The sequence below is a fragment of the Capsella rubella genome, unplaced genomic scaffold (genome assembly GCF_000375325.1).
Source record: "Capsella rubella cultivar Monte Gargano unplaced genomic scaffold, Caprub1_0 scaffold_8, whole genome shotgun sequence".
NCBI lineage: Eukaryota > Viridiplantae > Streptophyta > Magnoliopsida > Brassicales > Brassicaceae > Capsella > Capsella rubella.
The window spans coordinates 1,136,655-1,156,728 of record NW_006238916.1 but is presented as its reverse complement, the minus strand read 5'-3'; the positions used below and the strand labels follow the sequence as shown (position 1 = coordinate 1,156,728).

The window sequence follows — 20,074 nt, the reverse complement described above, 5'->3', positions numbered from 1 at the left end:
TGGTTTGGTAAAATACAATCGATTTGGTAATTTTGTCCAACCAAATATTTTTAGTTCGATCCCAGCCTCAGTCCTCACTTTGAGATTAATAAAGTGGGCCGGCCAGTAAGCTGAAAAGAATATATATCAATACATCAAATACTCCTACCAAAAAAAAAACTACATCAAATACAGTTAAGACGTTTGTTTGTTTTCTCGGTCCGATGACGTTAGTAGGCAACACAACAAATGAATTGAGGAATAAATATATACATGTTCATAAAACATCAAAATCAAAGACATTCATGTCCAAGAAAGTGTCTTTAGCAGAATCGCCAGGACAACCAGAAGTAATACAAGTTGTGATTATTCCCAATGTAGTAAGATAAAAAAACACAGCACATATGAGCCACGCACCGCAAACGACAGAGCTAAACCATTTCCTAAATATGCTGTTACCTGACTTTGCTAAAGGTGATGGTGATATGGTTGCAGGCGATTCTGTCTTCTGGCCTCTCCATCTGCAAAGTTTCTGGTAAAAGACCCCAACAGCAACCACCGTAACCAGAAAATTCATTAACCATATACCACTCGGAAAAGAATATGATTGATAGAAAAGTAGAGGAGACATGAAGAGACAGAAGAGAAAAGTCACAAAAAGGGCGAAAACATGGTCAGTTGGCGTATTAACACTTCCCAGGTACTTAGGATTTCCTTCAGAAATTTTGGTTAGCGCTCTCTGAACTGCTTCAACAGTTGCTTCAACCAGAGACGCATCCTCGCTGCAACATTGGCGAGAGTAATGGTAGTTGGAAATTTGTACGAAAAGGTTATGTACAGTATGTGGCAAAATTCGAAAGTTGTGTACTTTTTGGCATGTCCAAAAGGAAAGACATCTTATTTGACCCTATTATTCATCAATAAGGAAAAATCAGGAAATTAATACCAGTGAACTTCCGAGTGTATGCCGATTGTCTTTGCGATTGACTTCACGGAAGTTTCCCACTTCGGGACTCTCTCAAGTCCATCCTTGTATCTCTCTCTCATTTCCTTGAAATGTTGGCCAAATTCTCCCTTGATGTTTCTCACGTCACTTGATCTCACATTGTAGAAAACGGGGATCACCAAGAGTTTGCCTTCCTTCACGAGCTCGTCCATCATCACAAGCTCGTTCAAGCAAACATTTGACTCCACATAGCTCTTGGAGAAGATGACGAGTGCAATCTTCGACTCCTCTATTCTCTGGTAGAGCTGTATCAGTTGTTTTATCCCATTTCCCTTGTCGTTGTCTGTGAAAACGGTGACCCCTGCATCTGTCAAAGTACTCACAAGATGTCTGAAAAAGGTCCTCTGCAGCTCAGCTCCATGATAACTGATGAAAATCTGAGAGTGGCTTTGTTGGATTCCAGCTTCAGAAGACGATGCAACCATGGGTATCTGATAGACAAGAATTTGGTAGTTCATATGACTGGGGAATGGGAATAGGTTTGAGCAATTAATTCGTCTACTTATTAGTTATTATCCAAAAAAAAAGAGCTTACAATGTTGCCGCTGTGATGATGAGGCTCCCCAGACAACTGGGCGTCGACCTCTAACTCTTTAATGTGTCTCTCTCTTTCTGAATTCTTTGATCCGGATCTATATTCTGCCCAGGAAAAACGAGACTTAGCAATAGGTGGCTGAGGACTTGTAGCCTGCATAGGATGTAACAAAAAGGTATAAGTAAATGATCATGCAATGGAAAATACATGAAATCTTTGTCACAGAAAATATATCCGATTCATTCAACCAATTAACATATGATTAAACTTATGACTCCAAGTGCTATCATTTTATTTGGCAAGTCCAGTACCTTGTCCCCACCGTCAGGTGATCTTCCAGCTGCTCCAGTTTCCCTTCTTACTTCCGAGATAGCCACTAAAAAAGGAAGACAGACAATCAGAAATTTAAAAACCTCGAGCAATATTAGGAAGCAAAGACAATATCACACATAAAGATGAAGCTAATAAATCTTAGATCCAATCACCTTTTTTTGAATAAGCTCTGTAGTGATTTGCTTCAAGAGGAACTCCACGTACGCCAGATTTAACCCGCCCGTCATCGGTTGCATAGACCAAACTAAAGCCACACTTCAGCACCTCGCAACCTTCTAACACTTCTGTACCATCTGTCACTTGAAATTCAAACAAAGCCTCACTGTGACTACATCTTTCTTTATCTTCCTCTCCCAGTTTCTTGATATCCAACATACTAATATAGCCAATAAAGACATGACACGTTTCAATCTTCCCTGGTGTGTTATTTGATTCACTCCAACTGCCAATAGTGCAACTAAAGCGGACACGAGACCCATCTTCTTTATTAAACACACTTTTACATTTCACTAAGAGACGGTTCCTCTGCTCATGGTAGCCTTGAAATGAGATAACAGCGCACAGAGCTATCCCAGTAAACCTGTTATCACTCCAGTGTAGAGGCAGCTTTGGCTTTAACAGCAGTCCAAAAGCTCGGTGACTGAACCATGCCGGCACTTCCCATCCAGGAAAGCAGGTTCCAGTAAAGGCTTCCAAGACAGAATCCTACAAAAAGGAACACCAAAACTAAATTACATACAATAGATGCCACTCAGGAGACTGAAAATTAATAGAGAGAGATAGACAGACCTCATCGTAACGAGTGAGTTTATCTACCATTAACTGGCTTCTCCACCGAGTATAGGATATGATACTATCCTTTGCGTCTTGATCCAATGTATAGCAGTTGGAAAAATTGAATGTTGCATGGTTCTCCCCAGACAGTACCGGAAGGGCTAGAGGATTTGCAACTCTTTCCAGCAAATCACAGCCATGTGCATTAAAGTATTGAAGTCTGGGTGGAAGAGTTGGAACAAATGTCAGCTTCTTGCACTGCTTCACGTCAAGCCAGTTCAGATTATACAGTTTCCCAATGTCAGGTTGCAGGGTAACAAAATCATTTCCACTCAAACATAAATGTCGTAGTGCGGATAATCCATTTACACCACATGCATACTCTCTCATGGTTGAATATAACCCAAAAGGTTGTAAGGAAATATCAGCAGAAGCTGGGCCTTCGAATCCAGTAAAGCATGATACACTTGGCATCTCATTTGCTCTTGTCCCATCAAGAAGTAAAATCTGAAGATGTTTTAAGCTATGCCTGACATCTGGAAGACTCTTGAGCCTTGAACAACCAGAGAGTACTAGCTCGTCAAGAAATTTCAGCTTGCCCAAACAGTTGGGAAGACACTCCAGCATCGTGCAGTTTTTCAAATTCAACATGACAAGTCTCCGGAGGTTCTGTATAGCTGGAGGAAGTCCTTCAATTGCTGTGCCATCCAAATGTAGAAATTCTACACTTTCGGAAATTAACTGAAATTCCTTTAGGTTTGAGCAGTCACTGAGGATGAGGGTTTTTAGAGAGATTAAGTTCATCTTTGGAAGATGGCAAAGACGTATGCATCCTCTCAGGTTCAAGAAAACAAGAGACTTCATATTTTGTATTTCCAATGGCAGCTCATCCAAACTCGTGCAGCCTTCCAGATTCAATCTTCGAAGATTTTCAGCCTTCGACAATGCTGACAATTCGAACAACTTACTTGAGTGCCTTAAATCAACCCACTTCAACCGTGGTGTATCCTGTCAAAATTTAACCAACAATCATAAAATACGTAAGTGATCCAATGAAAACATAACTGCAAAAAGATTGAACAAGAAGACACACCTTGAGACCTTCCCAAACACGTTCAATCTTGCTGTAAGGCAGCCTCAGGTCTACAAGATTCTCGGGTCTGAAGTCGGGTGGAAGTTCCAGCAATGGGAATTTCACCCAATGGAGATATCGAACCTCTTTCAAGGGGAACTCAAGCCCATCCGGGAAATATAAGTTGCAGTCAGCTTTACATTTCCGAGGGCAATAAGAATCATATATCTTGAGGTATAGAAGGTTTTGCATATCGGTGAAAGTCATACATTCCAAGGCAATACTCTCCCTTATTTCAGACATGTCTAAGAAAATACCTCTCACATTATTAGCCTCCTAGAAGCAAGTAACAAACATAAAGTTAGGAATTACATTAAGTCCCAGGGTTTTGCTTTCATATGGAGGGTGAGCTTGTTTTCCAGGTTATTTGACAGAGAGTGTTTTAATTCTCTCCCCTCGAAAAAAACTTGCCCATTAGTATTCAAGTCTTCTAGATGATTCAATATATTATTTTTGTTTCATGTTTTCTTATTAGTTAAAATAATTTTACGATCCGTCCTAAAATTTCACAGGTTGATTAATTTCAGTCTTTTTATTTCACGATAGGTAATATATTTTTTTGGCTCTTGTTCTTAACAAATAATGATCTTAAAGTTTGTTCTAGGATAGTCAAAAAATGTTGCAAGCATTAATGGACTCTCTTTTGCAGAAAAAATAAACGTACCGGTGGTTTCATTTTTGTCACCTTGTTGATGATATCTTTGTCATTGCACAACCTATGCTGCCCAGGAGAACCAAGTTCCTTACCCAATGCATACAGTTGATCATGCATCTCTACTCGCCCAGCAGAAATTGTTATGAGGAACTTGTCAGCAAGATCTCTTACTTCACTCACAGCTTCGGGGTTTTCTGAATCCAGAATACTTTTAACAAAATCCTCATCCTCTGATTTAAAAAAATGCACTATGTCTAAAAACACATCTCTCTGTTTCTCATTAAGCTGGTCAATAGAGAATGTCCAGACATCTCTCATTTCCATACTAAAATTTTGTCTCACTCGTCGCAGTTCATGTTGCCAGTAGGCCTCATCTTTTCCACAAAGGTCGTTTCCCAGTTGCGTGAGAACCAGTGGGTTACCTGGTACATTATCCACGAATATTCTGGACAACGACAGGAAGGTTTCTGAAGGATACATTTGATTATAGAAGGCATGATAAGTAAAGAGTTGAAAGGCTTCTCTGTTGTCTAATTGTTGGACCACAAAAGCATTATGAGCCAATCCCTTTAACAATGACTTGTCACGCGTTGTAATAACAATCTTGCTTCCCTTCTTAATCCAGTCAAGGTTGCCAAGCAGAAACTCTAATTGCTCCTTGTCACTCACATCATCAAGTACAACAAAACTTTTAGTCTGACGCAGTTTATCCTTGATGGATTCATGAGTTGTTTCCTCATCTATGTCTTGATGTACGTGTTTGAGTAACTCTTTCAGGAACACCTTCCTCAACTGATCCAGGCTGTATTTTTTTGACATTGTTAAAAACAAGTGACTTGGAAACTTACACCCACGCTTTTCAAACAAAACTGTGGCGAGAGTTGTTTTACCAAAGCCGGGCATTCCAACAACTCCAACAATACGAGTTTTTCCTGGTGTTGAGAACAACACCTTTTCCAATTGCTTGAGTCGTACTTCAACCCCAACTAAAGAATGCATTTTAAGCTTCTCTAAAGTTCTTGAAGATGTGTCGTCATGATAAGAGCTTACATTAATTTCTCTTCCTGCGTCTTCTTCTTTTGAAAGGTCAACTTGCTTGTTTTCAAAACTCTTCTCTAAATTTGGGTTGGCATCAGATTTTGCTTCACAGAAGAATTTTTCATCACTTCCGAGACATGTACCAAAGTAAGATTCATATTGGATATCATCATGACTTCCAGAGTTTCCATAAGATATTGCTTTACCAATGATATTCTCAATCCTTTTTGGAATTACAACAGTCTCTGCATTCCACCTTATATTCTCTCTTTCATTGGTTGCATAAACCAAACTAAATCCACACTTCAGCACCTTGCAATCTTCTAGGACATCTGTACCATCTGTCACTTGAAATTCAAAAGAAGCCTCAGTTTGACTACATCCCTCTTCTTCTTCCTCAACATATTTCTTCATATCCAACGTACTGGTATAGCCAACAAATACATGAGACGGCTCAATCTTCCTTGGTGTGTTACTTGGTTCCCTCCAACTGCCAATAGTGTAGATAAAACGGATATCAGACTTGTCTTTGTAATTGAACACACAATTACATTTTACAAAGAGACGGTTCTTCTGCTTGTAGTATCCAGGAAATAGGATAACAGCGCATAGAGCTATCCCAATAAACTGGTTGTCACACCAGTGTTGAGGAAGTTTTTGCTTTAACACCGACCCAGAGGCTTGGTAACTAAACCATGCTGGTACTTCCCATCCAGGAAAGCAAGATCCAGTGAAGTCTTCTAAACCGGAACCCTACAAAAAAAGAATACCAAATCATATTAGATATCGACAGATGCTGCAAGGAAGACTGGAAATTGACATAGAAACAGGCATACCCCATTGTATCGAGAGAGAGCATCTAACACTAACTCACTTTTCCATCGAGTATAAGATATGATACTATCCTTCGCATCTTTATCCAACTTGTTACAGTTGGAAAAATTGAATGTGGCATGGATCTGCTCCGACAGCACTGGAAGAGCCAACGGATTTGCAACTCTTTCCAGTGAATCACAACCATGAGCATCAAAGTACTGAAGTCTTGGTGGAAGCATTGGTATAGAGGTCAGAAACTTGCATTGCCTCACATCTAGCCAATTTAGATTGTAAAGTTTCCCAATATCAGTTTGCAGGCTGACAAAATCATTTCCGCTTAAACAAAGACGTCGTAGAGAGCATACTCCATTACCACCACGTGGCCAAACCCTTGGGTCAAAAGGTTGTACGATCATATCTGCAGAAGCTTGGTCTTCTGAAATATTGGAACACGATATGTTTGGCATCTCTTTTGCTCCTATCCTGTCGATAAGTAAACTCTGGAGATGTTTCATGTTTTCCGTTATATCTGAAATATTCTTAAGCTTTGAACAACCAGAAAGTATTAGCTCTTCAAGAGCTTTCAGCTCTCCAAGACATTTGGGAAGACACTCCAACATTTCACAGTTCTTCAAATTCAATAAGACAAGTCTCTGGAGCTTCTTGATGGCTAGAGGAAGTCTCTTGATTGCAGTGCCATCTAGATGTAAAACTTCTAGACTTTCTGAGACAAACTGAAATTTCTCAAGGTTTAAGCACTCACTGAGGATCAGAGTTTTAAGAGATATTAAATTCATCTCCGGAAGATATGAAAGATGTGTGCATCCTCTCAGGTTCAGGAAAACAAGAGACTTCATATATTGGATTTCCATCGGCAATTTATCCAAAATCGTGCAGCCTTCCAAATTTAATCTTTGAAGATTTTCAGCTCTTGACAATGCTGACAAGTCGAGCAAATTACTGGAGTGGCTTAGATCTACCCACTTCAACCGTGGTGTATCCTGTGCAACCCATCAGAAGGCAAACCAATAAAAAAACTGCACTAATTACTTAAGTAGTCTAATTTAAACATAATAACAAAAAGATAGGCAAAGGAAGACACACCTTAACACCTTCCCAAACACGTTCGATGTTGCTGTGTGGTAGCCTAAGGTCAACAAGATTTTCCGGTCGAAAATCTGTTGGAAGTTCTTTTAACGGAAATTTCACCCAATGAAAATATCGGACCTCTTTCAAGGAGAATTCAAGCCCCTCAGGGAACTGTAATTTGCAGTCAGACATACATTGCCGAGGACAACAAGAATCATATATTTTCATGTACCGAAGATTGCACATATCAATGAAGGTTGAACAGTCGAAGGAGATGCTCTTTGTTAATTTGGACATGTCTAAGAATATGCCTCTTACATTATGAGCATCCTGATAGCAAAGCAAAAGAAAACATGTAATCGAAGTATTTTTGTCTAGAGTTTAATAAAAAAGCATGTCTAGACAAAAGTGTTTCTATTAGAAGTTCATACAATTTACTATCGTTTCCCTGTTTTCATAGTATAGTAAATAAAGAGCTTAATATCAAACTCAAAATTCACCAGTTCAGGTTTTAAGCAGGGCAACAATTGTTTTACTTATTAACTATGAAAAAAAATATCTGGAAATTTGTTCTGAGAACATGATTGGATTTGCTCTTTCACATAAGATAAACTTACCCATAGTCTTATCTTCTTTCGTTTGTTGATGATATCTTCGTAGTTCCACAGCCTATACTGCAAAGGGAAACGAAGACTCTTGATGAAACTATACAGTATATCATTCATCTCTACTCTCCCGTCAGAGATTGTAATCAGGAACTTGTCAGCAAGATCTCTTAATTCACTCACAGAATCAGTATTATCAGGATCTCCTGAATCCAGTAAACTCCTAACAAAATACTCATCTTCTGATTTGAAAAAATACACAATGTCAAGAACAACATATTTCTGCTGCTCATTAAGTTGATCGAATCCAAAGATATCTTGGAGCCATGAATTGTAACGATTTGTTATTATTCCCAGGGTATGTTCCCAGTGAGCCTCATCTTTCCCACAAAGTTCAATACCAAGTAATATGAGAGCTTGTGGGTGCCCTCGGGCGTACTCCACAAAATTTCTTGAGAGGCTCAGGAAATTCTGTGTGGCACTACAGATTTGATCATCAAAGGCATGATAAGTAAAGAGTTGAAAAGCCTCTTTGTCATTTAAAAGCGGGACAACAAAAGTATCATCAGCAAAACCCTTAAGCAATGACTGGTCAGACGTTGTAATAATGATCTTACTTCCCTTCTTAATCCAGTCAAGTTCACTGAGGAGAAACTCTAGTTGTTTCTTGTTACTCACATCATCGAGAACAACAAAAACTTTAGTCTGAAGAAGTTTATCCTTCACGGATTCATGTGTCGTCTTGTCACTTATCTCTGGAAACTTTCCCTCGAGTAAGACTTCCAAGAGAGTCTTTCGTAGCCACAGCGGCCCATGTTCCTCAGACTTCTTACGGATACCCAAAAGAGGCACGCAGCGAAGAAACTTGCAGTTCCACTTTTCGTGCAGCATCATTGCAAGAGTGGTTTTACCAATACCAGGCATCCCAACAACTCCAATAATTCGAGTTTCATTGCAATCAAACTCTAACTTCCTCTCCAATTGCTCCAGGCGTTGCTCAATTCCAAATAGGTGACATTTGTTAAGATAAGTTTTATGCTTTTCTCCTCTTCCTGTCTGGAAATCACTACTTTTTCCTTCACCTGTAGAAAGAAAGAGAGATGCAATTTCTCCTTTCTCCATGACTTCCTTGATAGTGAGAGTGATGAACTCAGAACTGTCGAAAAAACGAGACCCATCGATAAGACAAGGAATCTAATTATTTCAGCAGCAATCAATTCAAAAGAAATTGCAATTATATACCAGTCTTCCTCCTTCCAGTAGAAGCCCTTAATGTTCGCAACAGACTCCAAAGCTTCCTTCCATTCAACGATATGGTGATCCCGATTAATCCTCCACGAATTCCAAAATCTAACACCGAAGTCTCCCTTAAGTTGTGTAACCTCCGATTGCTCCAGTTCGTAGAAAATTGGAATGACTGAGAGTTTCCCTTCTTCCCTGAGCTCTTTGATCTTCACCAGCTCATTTAAGCACCAACTTGACTCTGCGTACCTGCTCGAGAAGATTATAAGCGCCGTCGTCGTCGACTCCTTGATCTCGAAATGAAGATCTCCACGCCGGACGTTGACTCCATTGTTTTCCAAGGCTTTGACGAGGTGGCGTACAAAATCGTGGCTCAGATCTAGATTTTTTTCTTCAGTAACTGGGACAACGTCAAGAACCCTCTTGTTCTCAACAAAATTGATAAAGGTTTCGTCAGGCTTTGCTTCACCGGGTAAATCGTCATCTCTTCGGGATTTTAGTTTAGCTTGAACAATCCCACCGAGAATACCTCTTTCAAATCCCAAGCTTTCCATATATGATTTAAAAAAGTAGGTATTTTTATCCGGCTCCTCTTTGTTACTACCATCATCTTTGGGCTCTTTGTTACCATCATCTTTGAGCTTTTGGTTTTGGTTACCATCATCCTTGGGTGGTTCGAATTTGTTGACGCTTACCAGCTCCGCAAAAGCTACTTTTTTCTTCAGAGTCCTAATCAAACCGACTATATCGATTTCATCACCAGTCACAACAATCCGGTCCCTGTAAACTCCCGTGATTTCCACAGCTGACACGCCTATAAACCAGTCGCATTAAATCTTTAGATTCACACAATAATCTTTATATCTCTAAGGATTTGCATCTCTGTTACCTCTACACAGAACCGCAGTTTTCAGTGCTTTTGATCGGGTTTTGTCGTCAATCATATGATGAAATTTGATCACGAACTTTTGCTGCATACAAATAAGAAAACCTCTTAGTATCACACGAGATAGGGTCCAAGTTATGAATTTGTTCGAATTTCACATATTTACCTTCATCTTCTTGTGTTTTATTCACGAATCACGATTGCTGGTTCTCTGGATCTTCTTGATTAATCACTCCAAATACGATGACTTTTGAGATGGTGTTTGATTGATTTTCTAATTTGATTTGGTCCATGAGTTGGTAGATGTGAAGAGTGTGACGAGTGACGACGACCCATCTTACAGAACAACAAAGGCGCTCAAAGTCTTCGTTTTCTTCTCTAGCATTTTTCCCCTCTTAATTAAGTGATGTTTAAAACTTTTCATACACAAAATTAAATTATTACATAAATACAGTTAACTAAAACTAACTCAACAAAAGAAAATATATTGCAAAATATAACTAGTCAAAAAAAAATTAAATATATACAAAAATTATGCAGACGAAATTGAAAATACAGTATCATGTAAAATAAAATAGAAAATGATTATTTTTTTATTACTAAACTACTATTAATCTATCATCCATTTGTTTTAATCAAATACTATCTCCTTGACTTTAAAGGCAGATCCATTTAGAACCATGTGGGTTTAGCTGACATAAGGCCATCTTTAACGGTATAATCGGTCGGGCATAAAACCAATATTATAAATCCAAAATAATTGCACAGTAGATTGAGAAAAAATATTCAATTCGTAGTTAAGAAGCTTTTGTTGGGGCATCTTATGCCAGTGTAATTCTGTGAGTGGTTAGAGCATTGTAAAAAGAAAAACATTTTTCATTTCTTCTTCCCTCAAATGATTAACAAGGTTTTTAAACTTTGTATCAGTTTAATATAATGTTTATGTGCTTTAATAAATATGTTTGTATCTTTTTATGTTTTTTATTTTCACTTCATTGTTTTTCTTTTTAAAATAATTGTGCATTGTATTTTATGTTTCTTTTTATTTCCAAATCAGTTTTATGTTTATTTATATGTTTTCAATTTAAATTTTTTTTTTTAAAAAAAAATATTTTAAATTTTTTACATTATAAAATTATTACATTTTTAAGATTCTAAAAGTTCAACCAATAATCAACTCAAAAACTTTGGTTCTTATCTTAACCTCTTACATTATTATAATACTAAAAAACTCCTAAGCTACATCCTCAAACTTATGCCTTTAAGGATGCTCTAAGAGTCATGACAATAGATTTTTAATTGGTTTTTAGTATTTGCCTTTTCCATAAATTTTAAAACAAATAAATGAAATGCAGTCTCATTAGTTATTACTTATTAGTAAACCTTTAAATTATATTTTATGTGTTTTATGTTAGTCATTTTAGAGGATGTTTTAGTCATTTCCCGTTTTGCAACGTGATATAGAGGAAAATAATAAATTAATGTGTTTTTTTTATGGGGGGAGAAAAATTCAAAAGTGGTAGTTATGGATAAAATGTAAGAAGAAAATTGAGATTAAACAGTCTGCAATTTGACCTCAGTATGATTGTCTGTCTCATCACCATAACTATTCAGGCTATACTGATTCGGTCATGTCGCTAGACCATGACATTGAATGCTCCCGTAGTTCAATTCCCCAGTCCAGCTTACCGATCCACTATCACAAAAAGCAAATCTGAACCCTTCTCCTGACGAAAAGTTATGTCCTAAGATTCCCTCTTTCTTCTTATTTCAGCAAGAAAGATCAAAACTTTTGTGCACTAACACGTCTCTGCACAAGTTTGAGTCGTCGCTTTCAAATTTCCCTTCAATTCGTTGGAGGAAATTCTAAGAATAGAGCATGCTTGAAGTTATCCGATCTTGTTCAAAACGTTGATAGGCTCTTCTGGTTCTCAGAAACAAGAACACACTTGAAGCTAGACCAATCACAGACAAGCATCCCCACCACACAAACGTTAGGAAATAACAGTCTCGTCCCATACATATAACCGACTCAGTATTTGACCCAGCCATGCTATGGGATTCATAGACCAAAGCAGCTAAGAAACCGTAGACCAACGATCCTATCGGTATGTTTGTGATGAGGATGTTGTGGTTAACCCCGACGCTGTTGGGTCCAAAAAGCTCTGATGTTATGGAAACCGCTGCTGCAAATATGAAACCCGAACTTAGACCGATTAGTGCTGTTCCTGCTTGTAAAGCCGCCAAGCTTCCTGATGATGCCAGCAAGAAAAGAGCAATTGTGGTTGGTAAAAGAGCAACGGCTAGCCACCCGGTTCTAGCAAAATAAACCTTCCTGCATAATTGACATTTCAATTACATCTTAATCTTCTTATAATGTTAGAACCAGAAAAGTGACAAATGCTTTTGTAAGGGACTTACGCTCTTATATAGTCTGGTGTTGCTGAAAGTAATCGACCAAAGAATGAGAAAGACGAATAAAGTGTGACAAGAGTTGTTGTCTCAGAGCTTTGTCCTAAAGATTGTGCAATCTGCCCCAGGTTGTTACTATAAACAAGTCCAATTGTGCCACCACAAAAGTAGGCTATATAGTAAAGCCAGAAATCTGATCTGCGTAAGAGCAAATATAGAGGATGTTCCTCTCCAAGCATTCCAAGCAGATTTCTTGTAATGAGCTTATTGCAACAACATCCGTCGTCATCTTCAATGAAACTCTTCTGATCAGAAGTAATGACGGCTCGCATTACATCATCGTTTAGCAACTGGTAGCCATCGACGCTGGCATCACGTGTCACCATTCCTTTATGCATCTCAAGCTCATCGACATCAACAAGAATGAAACCAGAACCTTCTAACCGGAAACTAGAGTGGACATTGTGCAGATACCAATTGCGAGCGTAGACTAGACCAGGAAGACATAGAGGGAGAATCAAAAGAAGAATTGATCCACCAAAGAGAAGACGAGCTGAGGTTACATCAGAAGTTTTAGAACCAAAGAGAAGCAGATAAACACCGTTCAATACCGCTAATATGTTGAGCAAGAGAAACATGAGAGAATCTCTTCGAACTCCATCTGGAGGAAGAGGTTCAAGAGGCGGTTGGCGAAGAATAGGAATAAGAGAAGCAAAGGAGACAACAAGAGGTATAAGGGAGTTTAAAAGAAGGTATTGCTGTGTAGAAACAGGATTAATTGCGTTGTAAGCAAGGGTGTATAAAGCGGCACTTACACCATTAAAACTCACTGTGAGAGAAAGTGCAAGTGATCTGTTTGCTGGAAAGTTTCTGATGCAGAGCACAAAACAGACTGTGTTAAACCAACAAATACTTAGCCCAGCTAACAAACAACACAGAAACACCTGCAGTAACATCACAAACCCCATAATTAGTCGCAAGTTTGGTTAGACAAAGACAGTTCTGAAAGAATCAACACTAATAGAACAAAATTCCTAACGGAATGTTGTGTTTGATCACAATCTTCTCTCCAAAAAAAAGTAATCATTCTTCCTCAGAAACACAATAAATAATAATTTTAATTGACTAGGCTCTCATATAGACATATAAACACTTCTACCTGAAAATTCAATATTATATATACCACATGACAAAGATCCTCTAGTGCGCCTAGTCATCAAAAAGAATAGATCAGAAAGAAACCCAACTGCCATTTACTGCAAGAAAAACACTATTTAAATGATTTGGCGACAAAGAAAAAAGTTTTTTTTTGGTGAGAAAGAAAAAAGTATTTATATACACAAAACTAAGATCCGATCACAAAGAAGCAATAAAGATTCTCGAGTTAGTCATCAAACCAAGACAAAGCAGAACCAAACCAAAGAAAAACACGTGCGACCAACCATACAAATGACAAATTCACTTACTGAACTACCAATCAACCATTCAACCATCACCGACTCTTCTTCCAAACCTCCAAATCTTGATATCAGTATTAGTAACCAAGAAAATCTTTATACCAAACACAATTTACAAATTTCAATAATCTGTACTATGTAACACTAACCTACTTATAAACTTGAACAAACTCTCTATTTTAACTATAACTCATTAGTTAAACTAAATAGACTTGTATTCAATAAGCCATTAGGCCAAGAACAACATTAGTGTAAGAACTTAGACAGTGAGTTTATATTCATTAAAGCAATAAAGTAAGAAACTTTACTAATACTGTTCCTAAAAACAAATTCGAATTCTTTCTGATTTGGTTTTTACAAATTTGATTCAAGATCAAAGCAACAGAGACTTACCAAGATATAAGGCAAAGCGATAACGTTAGTGATGACGAGCCACTGAACACCATAACCAACGAAACCCATACTCGCCGCCGCGAAGAGCACCGTCCAAAGAGGGAAATACAAAAGCGCAAGTCCCGATGACCAACCGAAAACTTTACCGAGATCCGAAGCGACGGCGAGGTAGTTCAACTGTACTTGAGAAATCCCTAGAACCGATTTCAAATTCGACGAGTACGTCGAGAAATCGAAATTAGTTCCGGTGAATGCTTGAATCCAGATCGTCGCTACCAGAATCATCCATTTCCTTGATTGTCCCGCCATCGTCTTCTTCCTCCCCCACCGTCGTTAAACAATCTCCGACGAACGGTTCCTCAATCACCGGAGATTTTTGTCTTTTAGTCTTTGTTCTCTTCTCTTCTCTCTCTCTCGCGTGATTTTATGATTAAAGCTTCTTCACTGGACTACTACTAAATAGAGAGAAACGAATCATGTTGGTTTACGTGGCATCTTCATATCTAAAGGCTAAATTAACCGAATTCGAATTAAATATTTACCCGGTTTAGCTTTCTGTTCATTATGATTTCGGTTCGGTGTCAAATCAAACTGTTTTTTTTTTTTTTTTGTAAACTGTTACATTCATAATTTCTCTCTTTTTTGGGTTGAGACATTATTACATTAATAATTGATCATACAGTATGTTCCATAATAGTAATAAATTTGGAATTTTATTTCATTTAACAATTACCAACTTTTTTGGTATTCTTTTTACAAACATGAGTGTTTTTAGTGTTTTTTTTGTACAAAATACACCAACAAATTTGTCATGCCCACATAATACAACAAAATACACTATTCTTTTATGCTATTAGGCTGAGGTCACACATCATGGTCTATCTCATTTTGCTAGACAAGCCACACATACATTGTTACATTGTTAGGTTTACGCTCAATTACATTATTGGGAAAATATTCTTGGCTTAGGTCGATTGCTTTGGTTTTGGTTCGGTTAATGCGACTCGGTCTCGATTCAACACCAGAGCGTGAATTCAATAGTTGAATGCTTTAGAGCTCGCAGATGGGGACAACTCTTTTCGTTTACTCTCTAGAAGGGAAAGCAAAAGCCTAATAACAAGAATCTTATTATACCTTCTCCAACAAGTTACCACAAAACAAACAAGCAAGATCATTCTATGCAGGTAGAACAAAAGAGACTAACTTGGAACAAAGCCTATTCATAAGAGCGAGAGACAGAGACAGACCTATTCCTATTAGAGCCTTAACACATATTGACTATCAGACATTAGAAACTACCTAACCTTTGGATTATCGGGAGATTAAGATAAAGATAAGAGAAGATAGAGAAGAGAGAAGAGAAGAGATCTGAAACTCATAAATACATAGATAGCTTAGTTCCTTTTATTCAAAGACCCTCTGCTTCCAATAGTGACTCTTACCCACTTCTTCTTCCTTAGTTTTCTTCTCATACTTTCTCACTGCTCTTCCACTTCTAACTCCTTTCCTTACAAATGCCAATGGAACAGCCAACCTATCACTACCATTGTCTGATGGGATCATAAAGGATTCGATCTCGCGTTTAGGAACCTGAAGACCCACTCTTGAACCTGAAGATCCACCATTGGCTGATTGCCTTGGTGCTTCAACAGAGCAATAAAGCACATGTGGTGTTGAGCTTTCTCTCTGAAACACGAGTTTGGCGATAAGGTCCGCTGAAAGATCAATGTCAAGCTTATAATCTGCCGCAAGTTCAATGATAGCGCTCAATCTTCCAACATCTTTGTTATCAACCTAAAAGATAAACAAACAAAACTTATATTTATAAGCTCTACATCAAATGACCAAGATTAAACACATGGGAAACCAATTCTTACTTTCCCTAGCGCTGAGCGTTTTAAATTAATGACCTCTTTCATTAAAAGATTTTGAGCTGAGAAATCTTTAAGCTTGAACAAACATACAAGTCGGGCTGCAGGAATATAATGACGGTCATTTATGAGACCTAGAACACATTCTGCAAAAGATATAAATTTTTTAGTAAGATTTTACTTCTTACTTCTGTCTTTAATGTATCAGAAATGTTTTGGATACTAACCTGGGATTTTAGGTTCAAGACCAAGTGAATGAAAGAGCTTTGGACCCTGTCTGTAATGAAAAACAGATGTGACAAGTAGCGCAGTTTCTTCTTTATTGATCAAACTCTTTATTTCATATGCCACAATGAACAACAAAAAAGCCAAAGCCTCAATAGATGATCTTGGAGCTTCAGTTCTTATCAAGCACTTCCACAAATTTGCCACACTTGTAGCCTTAAGCTGCAGATGAGGCTTGTCCAATACTCCAATATCCGCTATCTCTTCAAAAAACAGAACCAAATTCTCAACTACTAACTCCCGTAAACCAGATTCTTTTCTTTGATGAGCATCCCTTACTTCTCCCTCCACTAGTTCCAGAACATAATCTGCTGGATTACATTTAGCTCTAAGAATATTGGAGACTTCATGGTAACCAATAGATGCTGATGAGATTTTATAACGCATGAAAGGATCTCCAATAAACTCCTCAGTCTCTACTGCAACTAGCTGTTGCTCGTGCTTAACAACCACAGTGCTAGTCTGTCTTATCTCTTTCTTCTTCATCTCAAGTTCGTTTTGAGTATTCACTACTGATTCCCTAACCTTAATGAGTGTCTTTTCTTCTGACTTGATCTGGTTCCTCAGGGAATTAAGTACCTTTTCTTTGACACCTGCTTCAATCTCCGCATCTTTAATCCTCTGCGTCTTTTCCTCAAGTTCACTTCTTTGCAGCTCAATCTGGTTCCTTAACAAACCAAGTTCCGTTCTCTTGTCACCAGCTTCAGTCTCCGCTGCTTTAATCTCTTTCTCCTTTTCTTCAAGTGCATCAGTTTGAATCTTAATCTTTTCTTCGATTTTCCCAAGACATAAGCTCAAAACCTGAAGCTGGTTTTCTTCTGACCTGACATGGTTCCTAAGAAAATCAAGCTCTTTTTCTATGTCACTTGACTTAGTCTCACCAGCTTCAATCTTCCTCTGTATCTTCTCCAATTCCAAGCTCAAAGCTTGAAGCTTTTTCTCCTTCCTTTCTACTTCCTGAGACCTCTTTACAATATCAGATTCAAGCATATCAATATGGTCCTGCAAACTCTTCAATATCCCAGCCGATTTAGTTTTGTACTTCTCCAAAGATTTGCAAATTTTCTGTCTCTTAGACTCACTGTTGAGTCTAGTAACCGTCAGTGTCAACTCATCCTCAACACAAGTCTGCTCCATCGCAACGAACAACAGTGTGGCTTCAACAACAACAAAGATTTAACACTCAACCTGGAAAATCCGACTTTATGGTAAGTGCAGGAACCTAAGCTGAGCAGTTTTTATAACAAAATCGACCAAACAGAGTAAGAGTTTAGACTAATGTAAAGAGAAACTAAACTCTAAACGAAGAAATAACAAGAAATCGAACATACCTTCAAACTAAACTTCAGAAAGATAAACAAAAACCAAAACTTCAGGAACCATGTGAACGAAGTGAAGAAGATCAGAAGAACATCTTTGTAAAATAAAAACCCTAACTTTTTGAACGAAAGTAAGAAAATTTTAACAACATTAGCAAACAACAGAGATAGAAGGAAACAGAGAGCAAAGGAGACGTACTAAAGAGAAAAGTTGCAGAATTGAGCAGTGGCAACTTTTGCGTGTAGAGTGAGAGAAGACTGTACTGCAGAAGACTGGGAAAAAAAAAATTGACTGTAGATTTTAATGGAGCGAAGAGGAGATTTTTTTTGTTTTTACTGTATTGCCCTCTGAAATTGTAGCCGTTGCGATGGGCTTAACAGGAATAAAGGCCCATTGCGTTTTATCCAATGAGTTCTGTCCAGTGTTTTAAAAATGCTTTGACGTGACAGAAGTCCTGATTCTTTATGGGTTTTGATTAATTGATATTTTCATTGTAATTTTATCTTGAAATTTTTATTGTAAAAATACAAATTATGACTTTTGATTTTTAGCAAAGTTACATTATGTTGAAAAGAAAATACTCATCTTACGAACAAATGAGAGAAGTATTTTTATTTTCTCAAATGAGAGAAGTTAGACTTTAGGAAATTTTAGAAACAGCTTTTAAAGTCTAAAGACCAAAGTTTCTACAGTTTTAAAAATCTAAACAACAATCGGTTCCTTACATTTTATTTCTAATATACTGTAATATTAATTAAACATGTACAACTTCCTAGTGAAGATATAAAATTACATAAAATTTAAAATTAGATAGGGCAAAACTTAAAGCATTTAATTTATATTGAAGAAAATCAAAATATATAAATTTGGTGAAATTTTTTTTTTTTTAATCAAAATTTGGTAACTCTAGCTAGATATATAGAGGATGATGTCTTTCATGTTATATATAATTTCCGTAGAAGTAAAATGCAGTCTTTTTTTTTTTTTTTTGTATCAACGTCACACTCACACACATATATTTAAAGATATATATGTAATAGAATTTATTAAACTGAAGTATCTAAAGATTTTTAACTGATAATGCATGAATACATAGTTCAGACTTCAGAATATAATACCCGAAACAAGATTTATAGAAACCTCTCGAGACTCGTTTTATTATTCATGCCAATGGCAACAGCTGATGATGAAAAGAGTAGAACATACTTTAAAAGTTTTATTGAAGCTCAAGATGAAAACTTGAGTTTATGAGAAAACAAAAAAGAAGAAGAAGAACGTAACGTGCATGGTAGTAGGAATCATCCGACGATTGGGCGATTTTGGACAGGACCATTGGGACAATCTTCGGCAGGAACAAAGAGAATGACACGGTTGCAACAATTGATGGAAGGTAGATAAACACCTAGAGGGTAAATGAAAGCTGTCACACGTGGATTGTCACTTTCTATTGTTGCCTTTGCTTGAAGTCCACTCACTCCTTTTAGCTCTGGCCACTCCACTTTCAATCCTACACACATGCAATGTACATCATGCAAATGTTTAGTCTTTCGTATTATATACATATGGTTCAAATTATGGTATTCGTCATGTTAGTAAGAACATGTTTGGTCAATTAGGGTTTTAGTTTTGATAAAAACAACTTAGTTTCCAAATCATATCACAAACATCTACAGTTTACTTTTCGCTTTACATACAAACTCAGCATTCAATTGAAAAAAAAAAGAAAAAACTAGATTTGAAATGTTTTTGACGGTCTATAATATATAGTTGATCCGTAAGATACACATCGTGCTTTTTTTTTTTTTTTTTTTTTGGTTTGTAAACACACATCGTGCTCTTTAAGATATCTCTAATACAACACAATTCACTTTTATCATGTGTAGGAGAACTAAGAACTTGATAGATGAACATTACCTGGGAACTGAGATTGGCATCCACGGCCTGAGCAGTCACAGAGATCACACTTGGGACCAAGGATCGGACATTTGTAGTTTGACATTTTTTTTTTTTGTTGTTCTCTCTTTTGTCAGATTTTACTTCACAAGAAGATTGATAATCTTTCAAGTGATATACTTTTCATTTTACGTGTAGAACAACAACATATATATATATAGCAAAGAATGTTGTGTTGCCTTGTGAGCCTATTCATTACAAAGGCTATACGTTATTGTAAGGAATGCTTTAATTGAGTATAACTTAAGTATAAAGACACGAAACTTATTTTTTTGACTATTTGTTAGGCACAA

At 37.3% G+C, this 20,074-nt stretch overlaps 4 protein-coding genes across 5 annotated transcripts; all 4 read right to left on the bottom strand.

The window, feature by feature from the left end:
• Positions 1 to 213: 213 nt before the first annotated feature.
• On the bottom strand, positions 214 to 10,342 carry LOC17875362. Of its 2 annotated transcripts, XM_023787603.1 has the most exons (15): positions 10,257 to 10,342; positions 10,094 to 10,175; positions 9,205 to 10,018; positions 8,146 to 9,118; positions 7,975 to 8,031; positions 7,373 to 7,687; positions 6,289 to 7,269; positions 4,424 to 6,205; positions 3,721 to 4,035; positions 2,643 to 3,635; positions 2,006 to 2,558; positions 1,832 to 1,896; positions 1,521 to 1,673; positions 926 to 1,416; positions 214 to 761 (listed from the first exon to the last, which is right to left on the bottom strand). In XM_023787603.1, the coding sequence occupies exons 1-15, from the start codon at positions 10,260 to 10,262 to the stop codon at positions 257 to 259; spliced, it is 8,085 nt and encodes a 2,694-aa protein (XP_023643371.1). In that variant the 5' UTR covers positions 10,263 to 10,342; the 3' UTR covers positions 214 to 256. The 2 variants fall into 2 exon arrangements, with proteins under 2 accessions (XP_023643371.1, XP_006279889.1); XM_006279827.2 differs by having other exon boundaries at positions 7,975 to 9,118.
• Positions 10,343 to 11,587: 1,245 nt separating this feature from the next.
• LOC17875830 (protein NUCLEAR FUSION DEFECTIVE 4) lies at positions 11,588 to 14,790 on the bottom strand. The gene is made up of 3 exons (XM_006280183.2): positions 14,353 to 14,790; positions 12,512 to 13,446; positions 11,588 to 12,425 (listed from the first exon to the last, which is right to left on the bottom strand). Exons 1-3 carry the CDS (start codon positions 14,659 to 14,661, stop codon positions 11,957 to 11,959), a joined length of 1,713 nt encoding a protein of 570 aa, XP_006280245.1. The 5' UTR covers positions 14,662 to 14,790; the 3' UTR covers positions 11,588 to 11,956.
• A 965-nt stretch (positions 14,791 to 15,755) lies between these two features.
• Positions 15,756 to 18,058, bottom strand: LOC111832543 (FRIGIDA-like protein 5). Its single transcript, XM_023789479.1, has 4 exons — positions 18,027 to 18,058; positions 16,451 to 17,696; positions 16,230 to 16,369; positions 15,756 to 16,146 (listed from the first exon to the last, which is right to left on the bottom strand). The coding sequence occupies exons 2-4, from the start codon at positions 17,643 to 17,645 to the stop codon at positions 15,757 to 15,759; spliced, it is 1,725 nt and encodes a 574-aa protein (XP_023645247.1). The 5' UTR covers positions 17,646 to 17,696; positions 18,027 to 18,058; the 3' UTR covers position 15,756.
• Positions 18,059 to 18,943: 885 nt separating this feature from the next.
• On the bottom strand, positions 18,944 to 19,866 carry LOC17875436 (glu S.griseus protease inhibitor). Its single transcript, XM_006281973.2, has 2 exons — positions 19,743 to 19,866; positions 18,944 to 19,335 (listed from the first exon to the last, which is right to left on the bottom strand). The coding sequence occupies exons 1-2, from the start codon at positions 19,825 to 19,827 to the stop codon at positions 19,127 to 19,129; spliced, it is 294 nt and encodes a 97-aa protein (XP_006282035.1). The 5' UTR covers positions 19,828 to 19,866; the 3' UTR covers positions 18,944 to 19,126.
• Between the last annotated feature and the right edge of the window lie 208 nt (positions 19,867 to 20,074).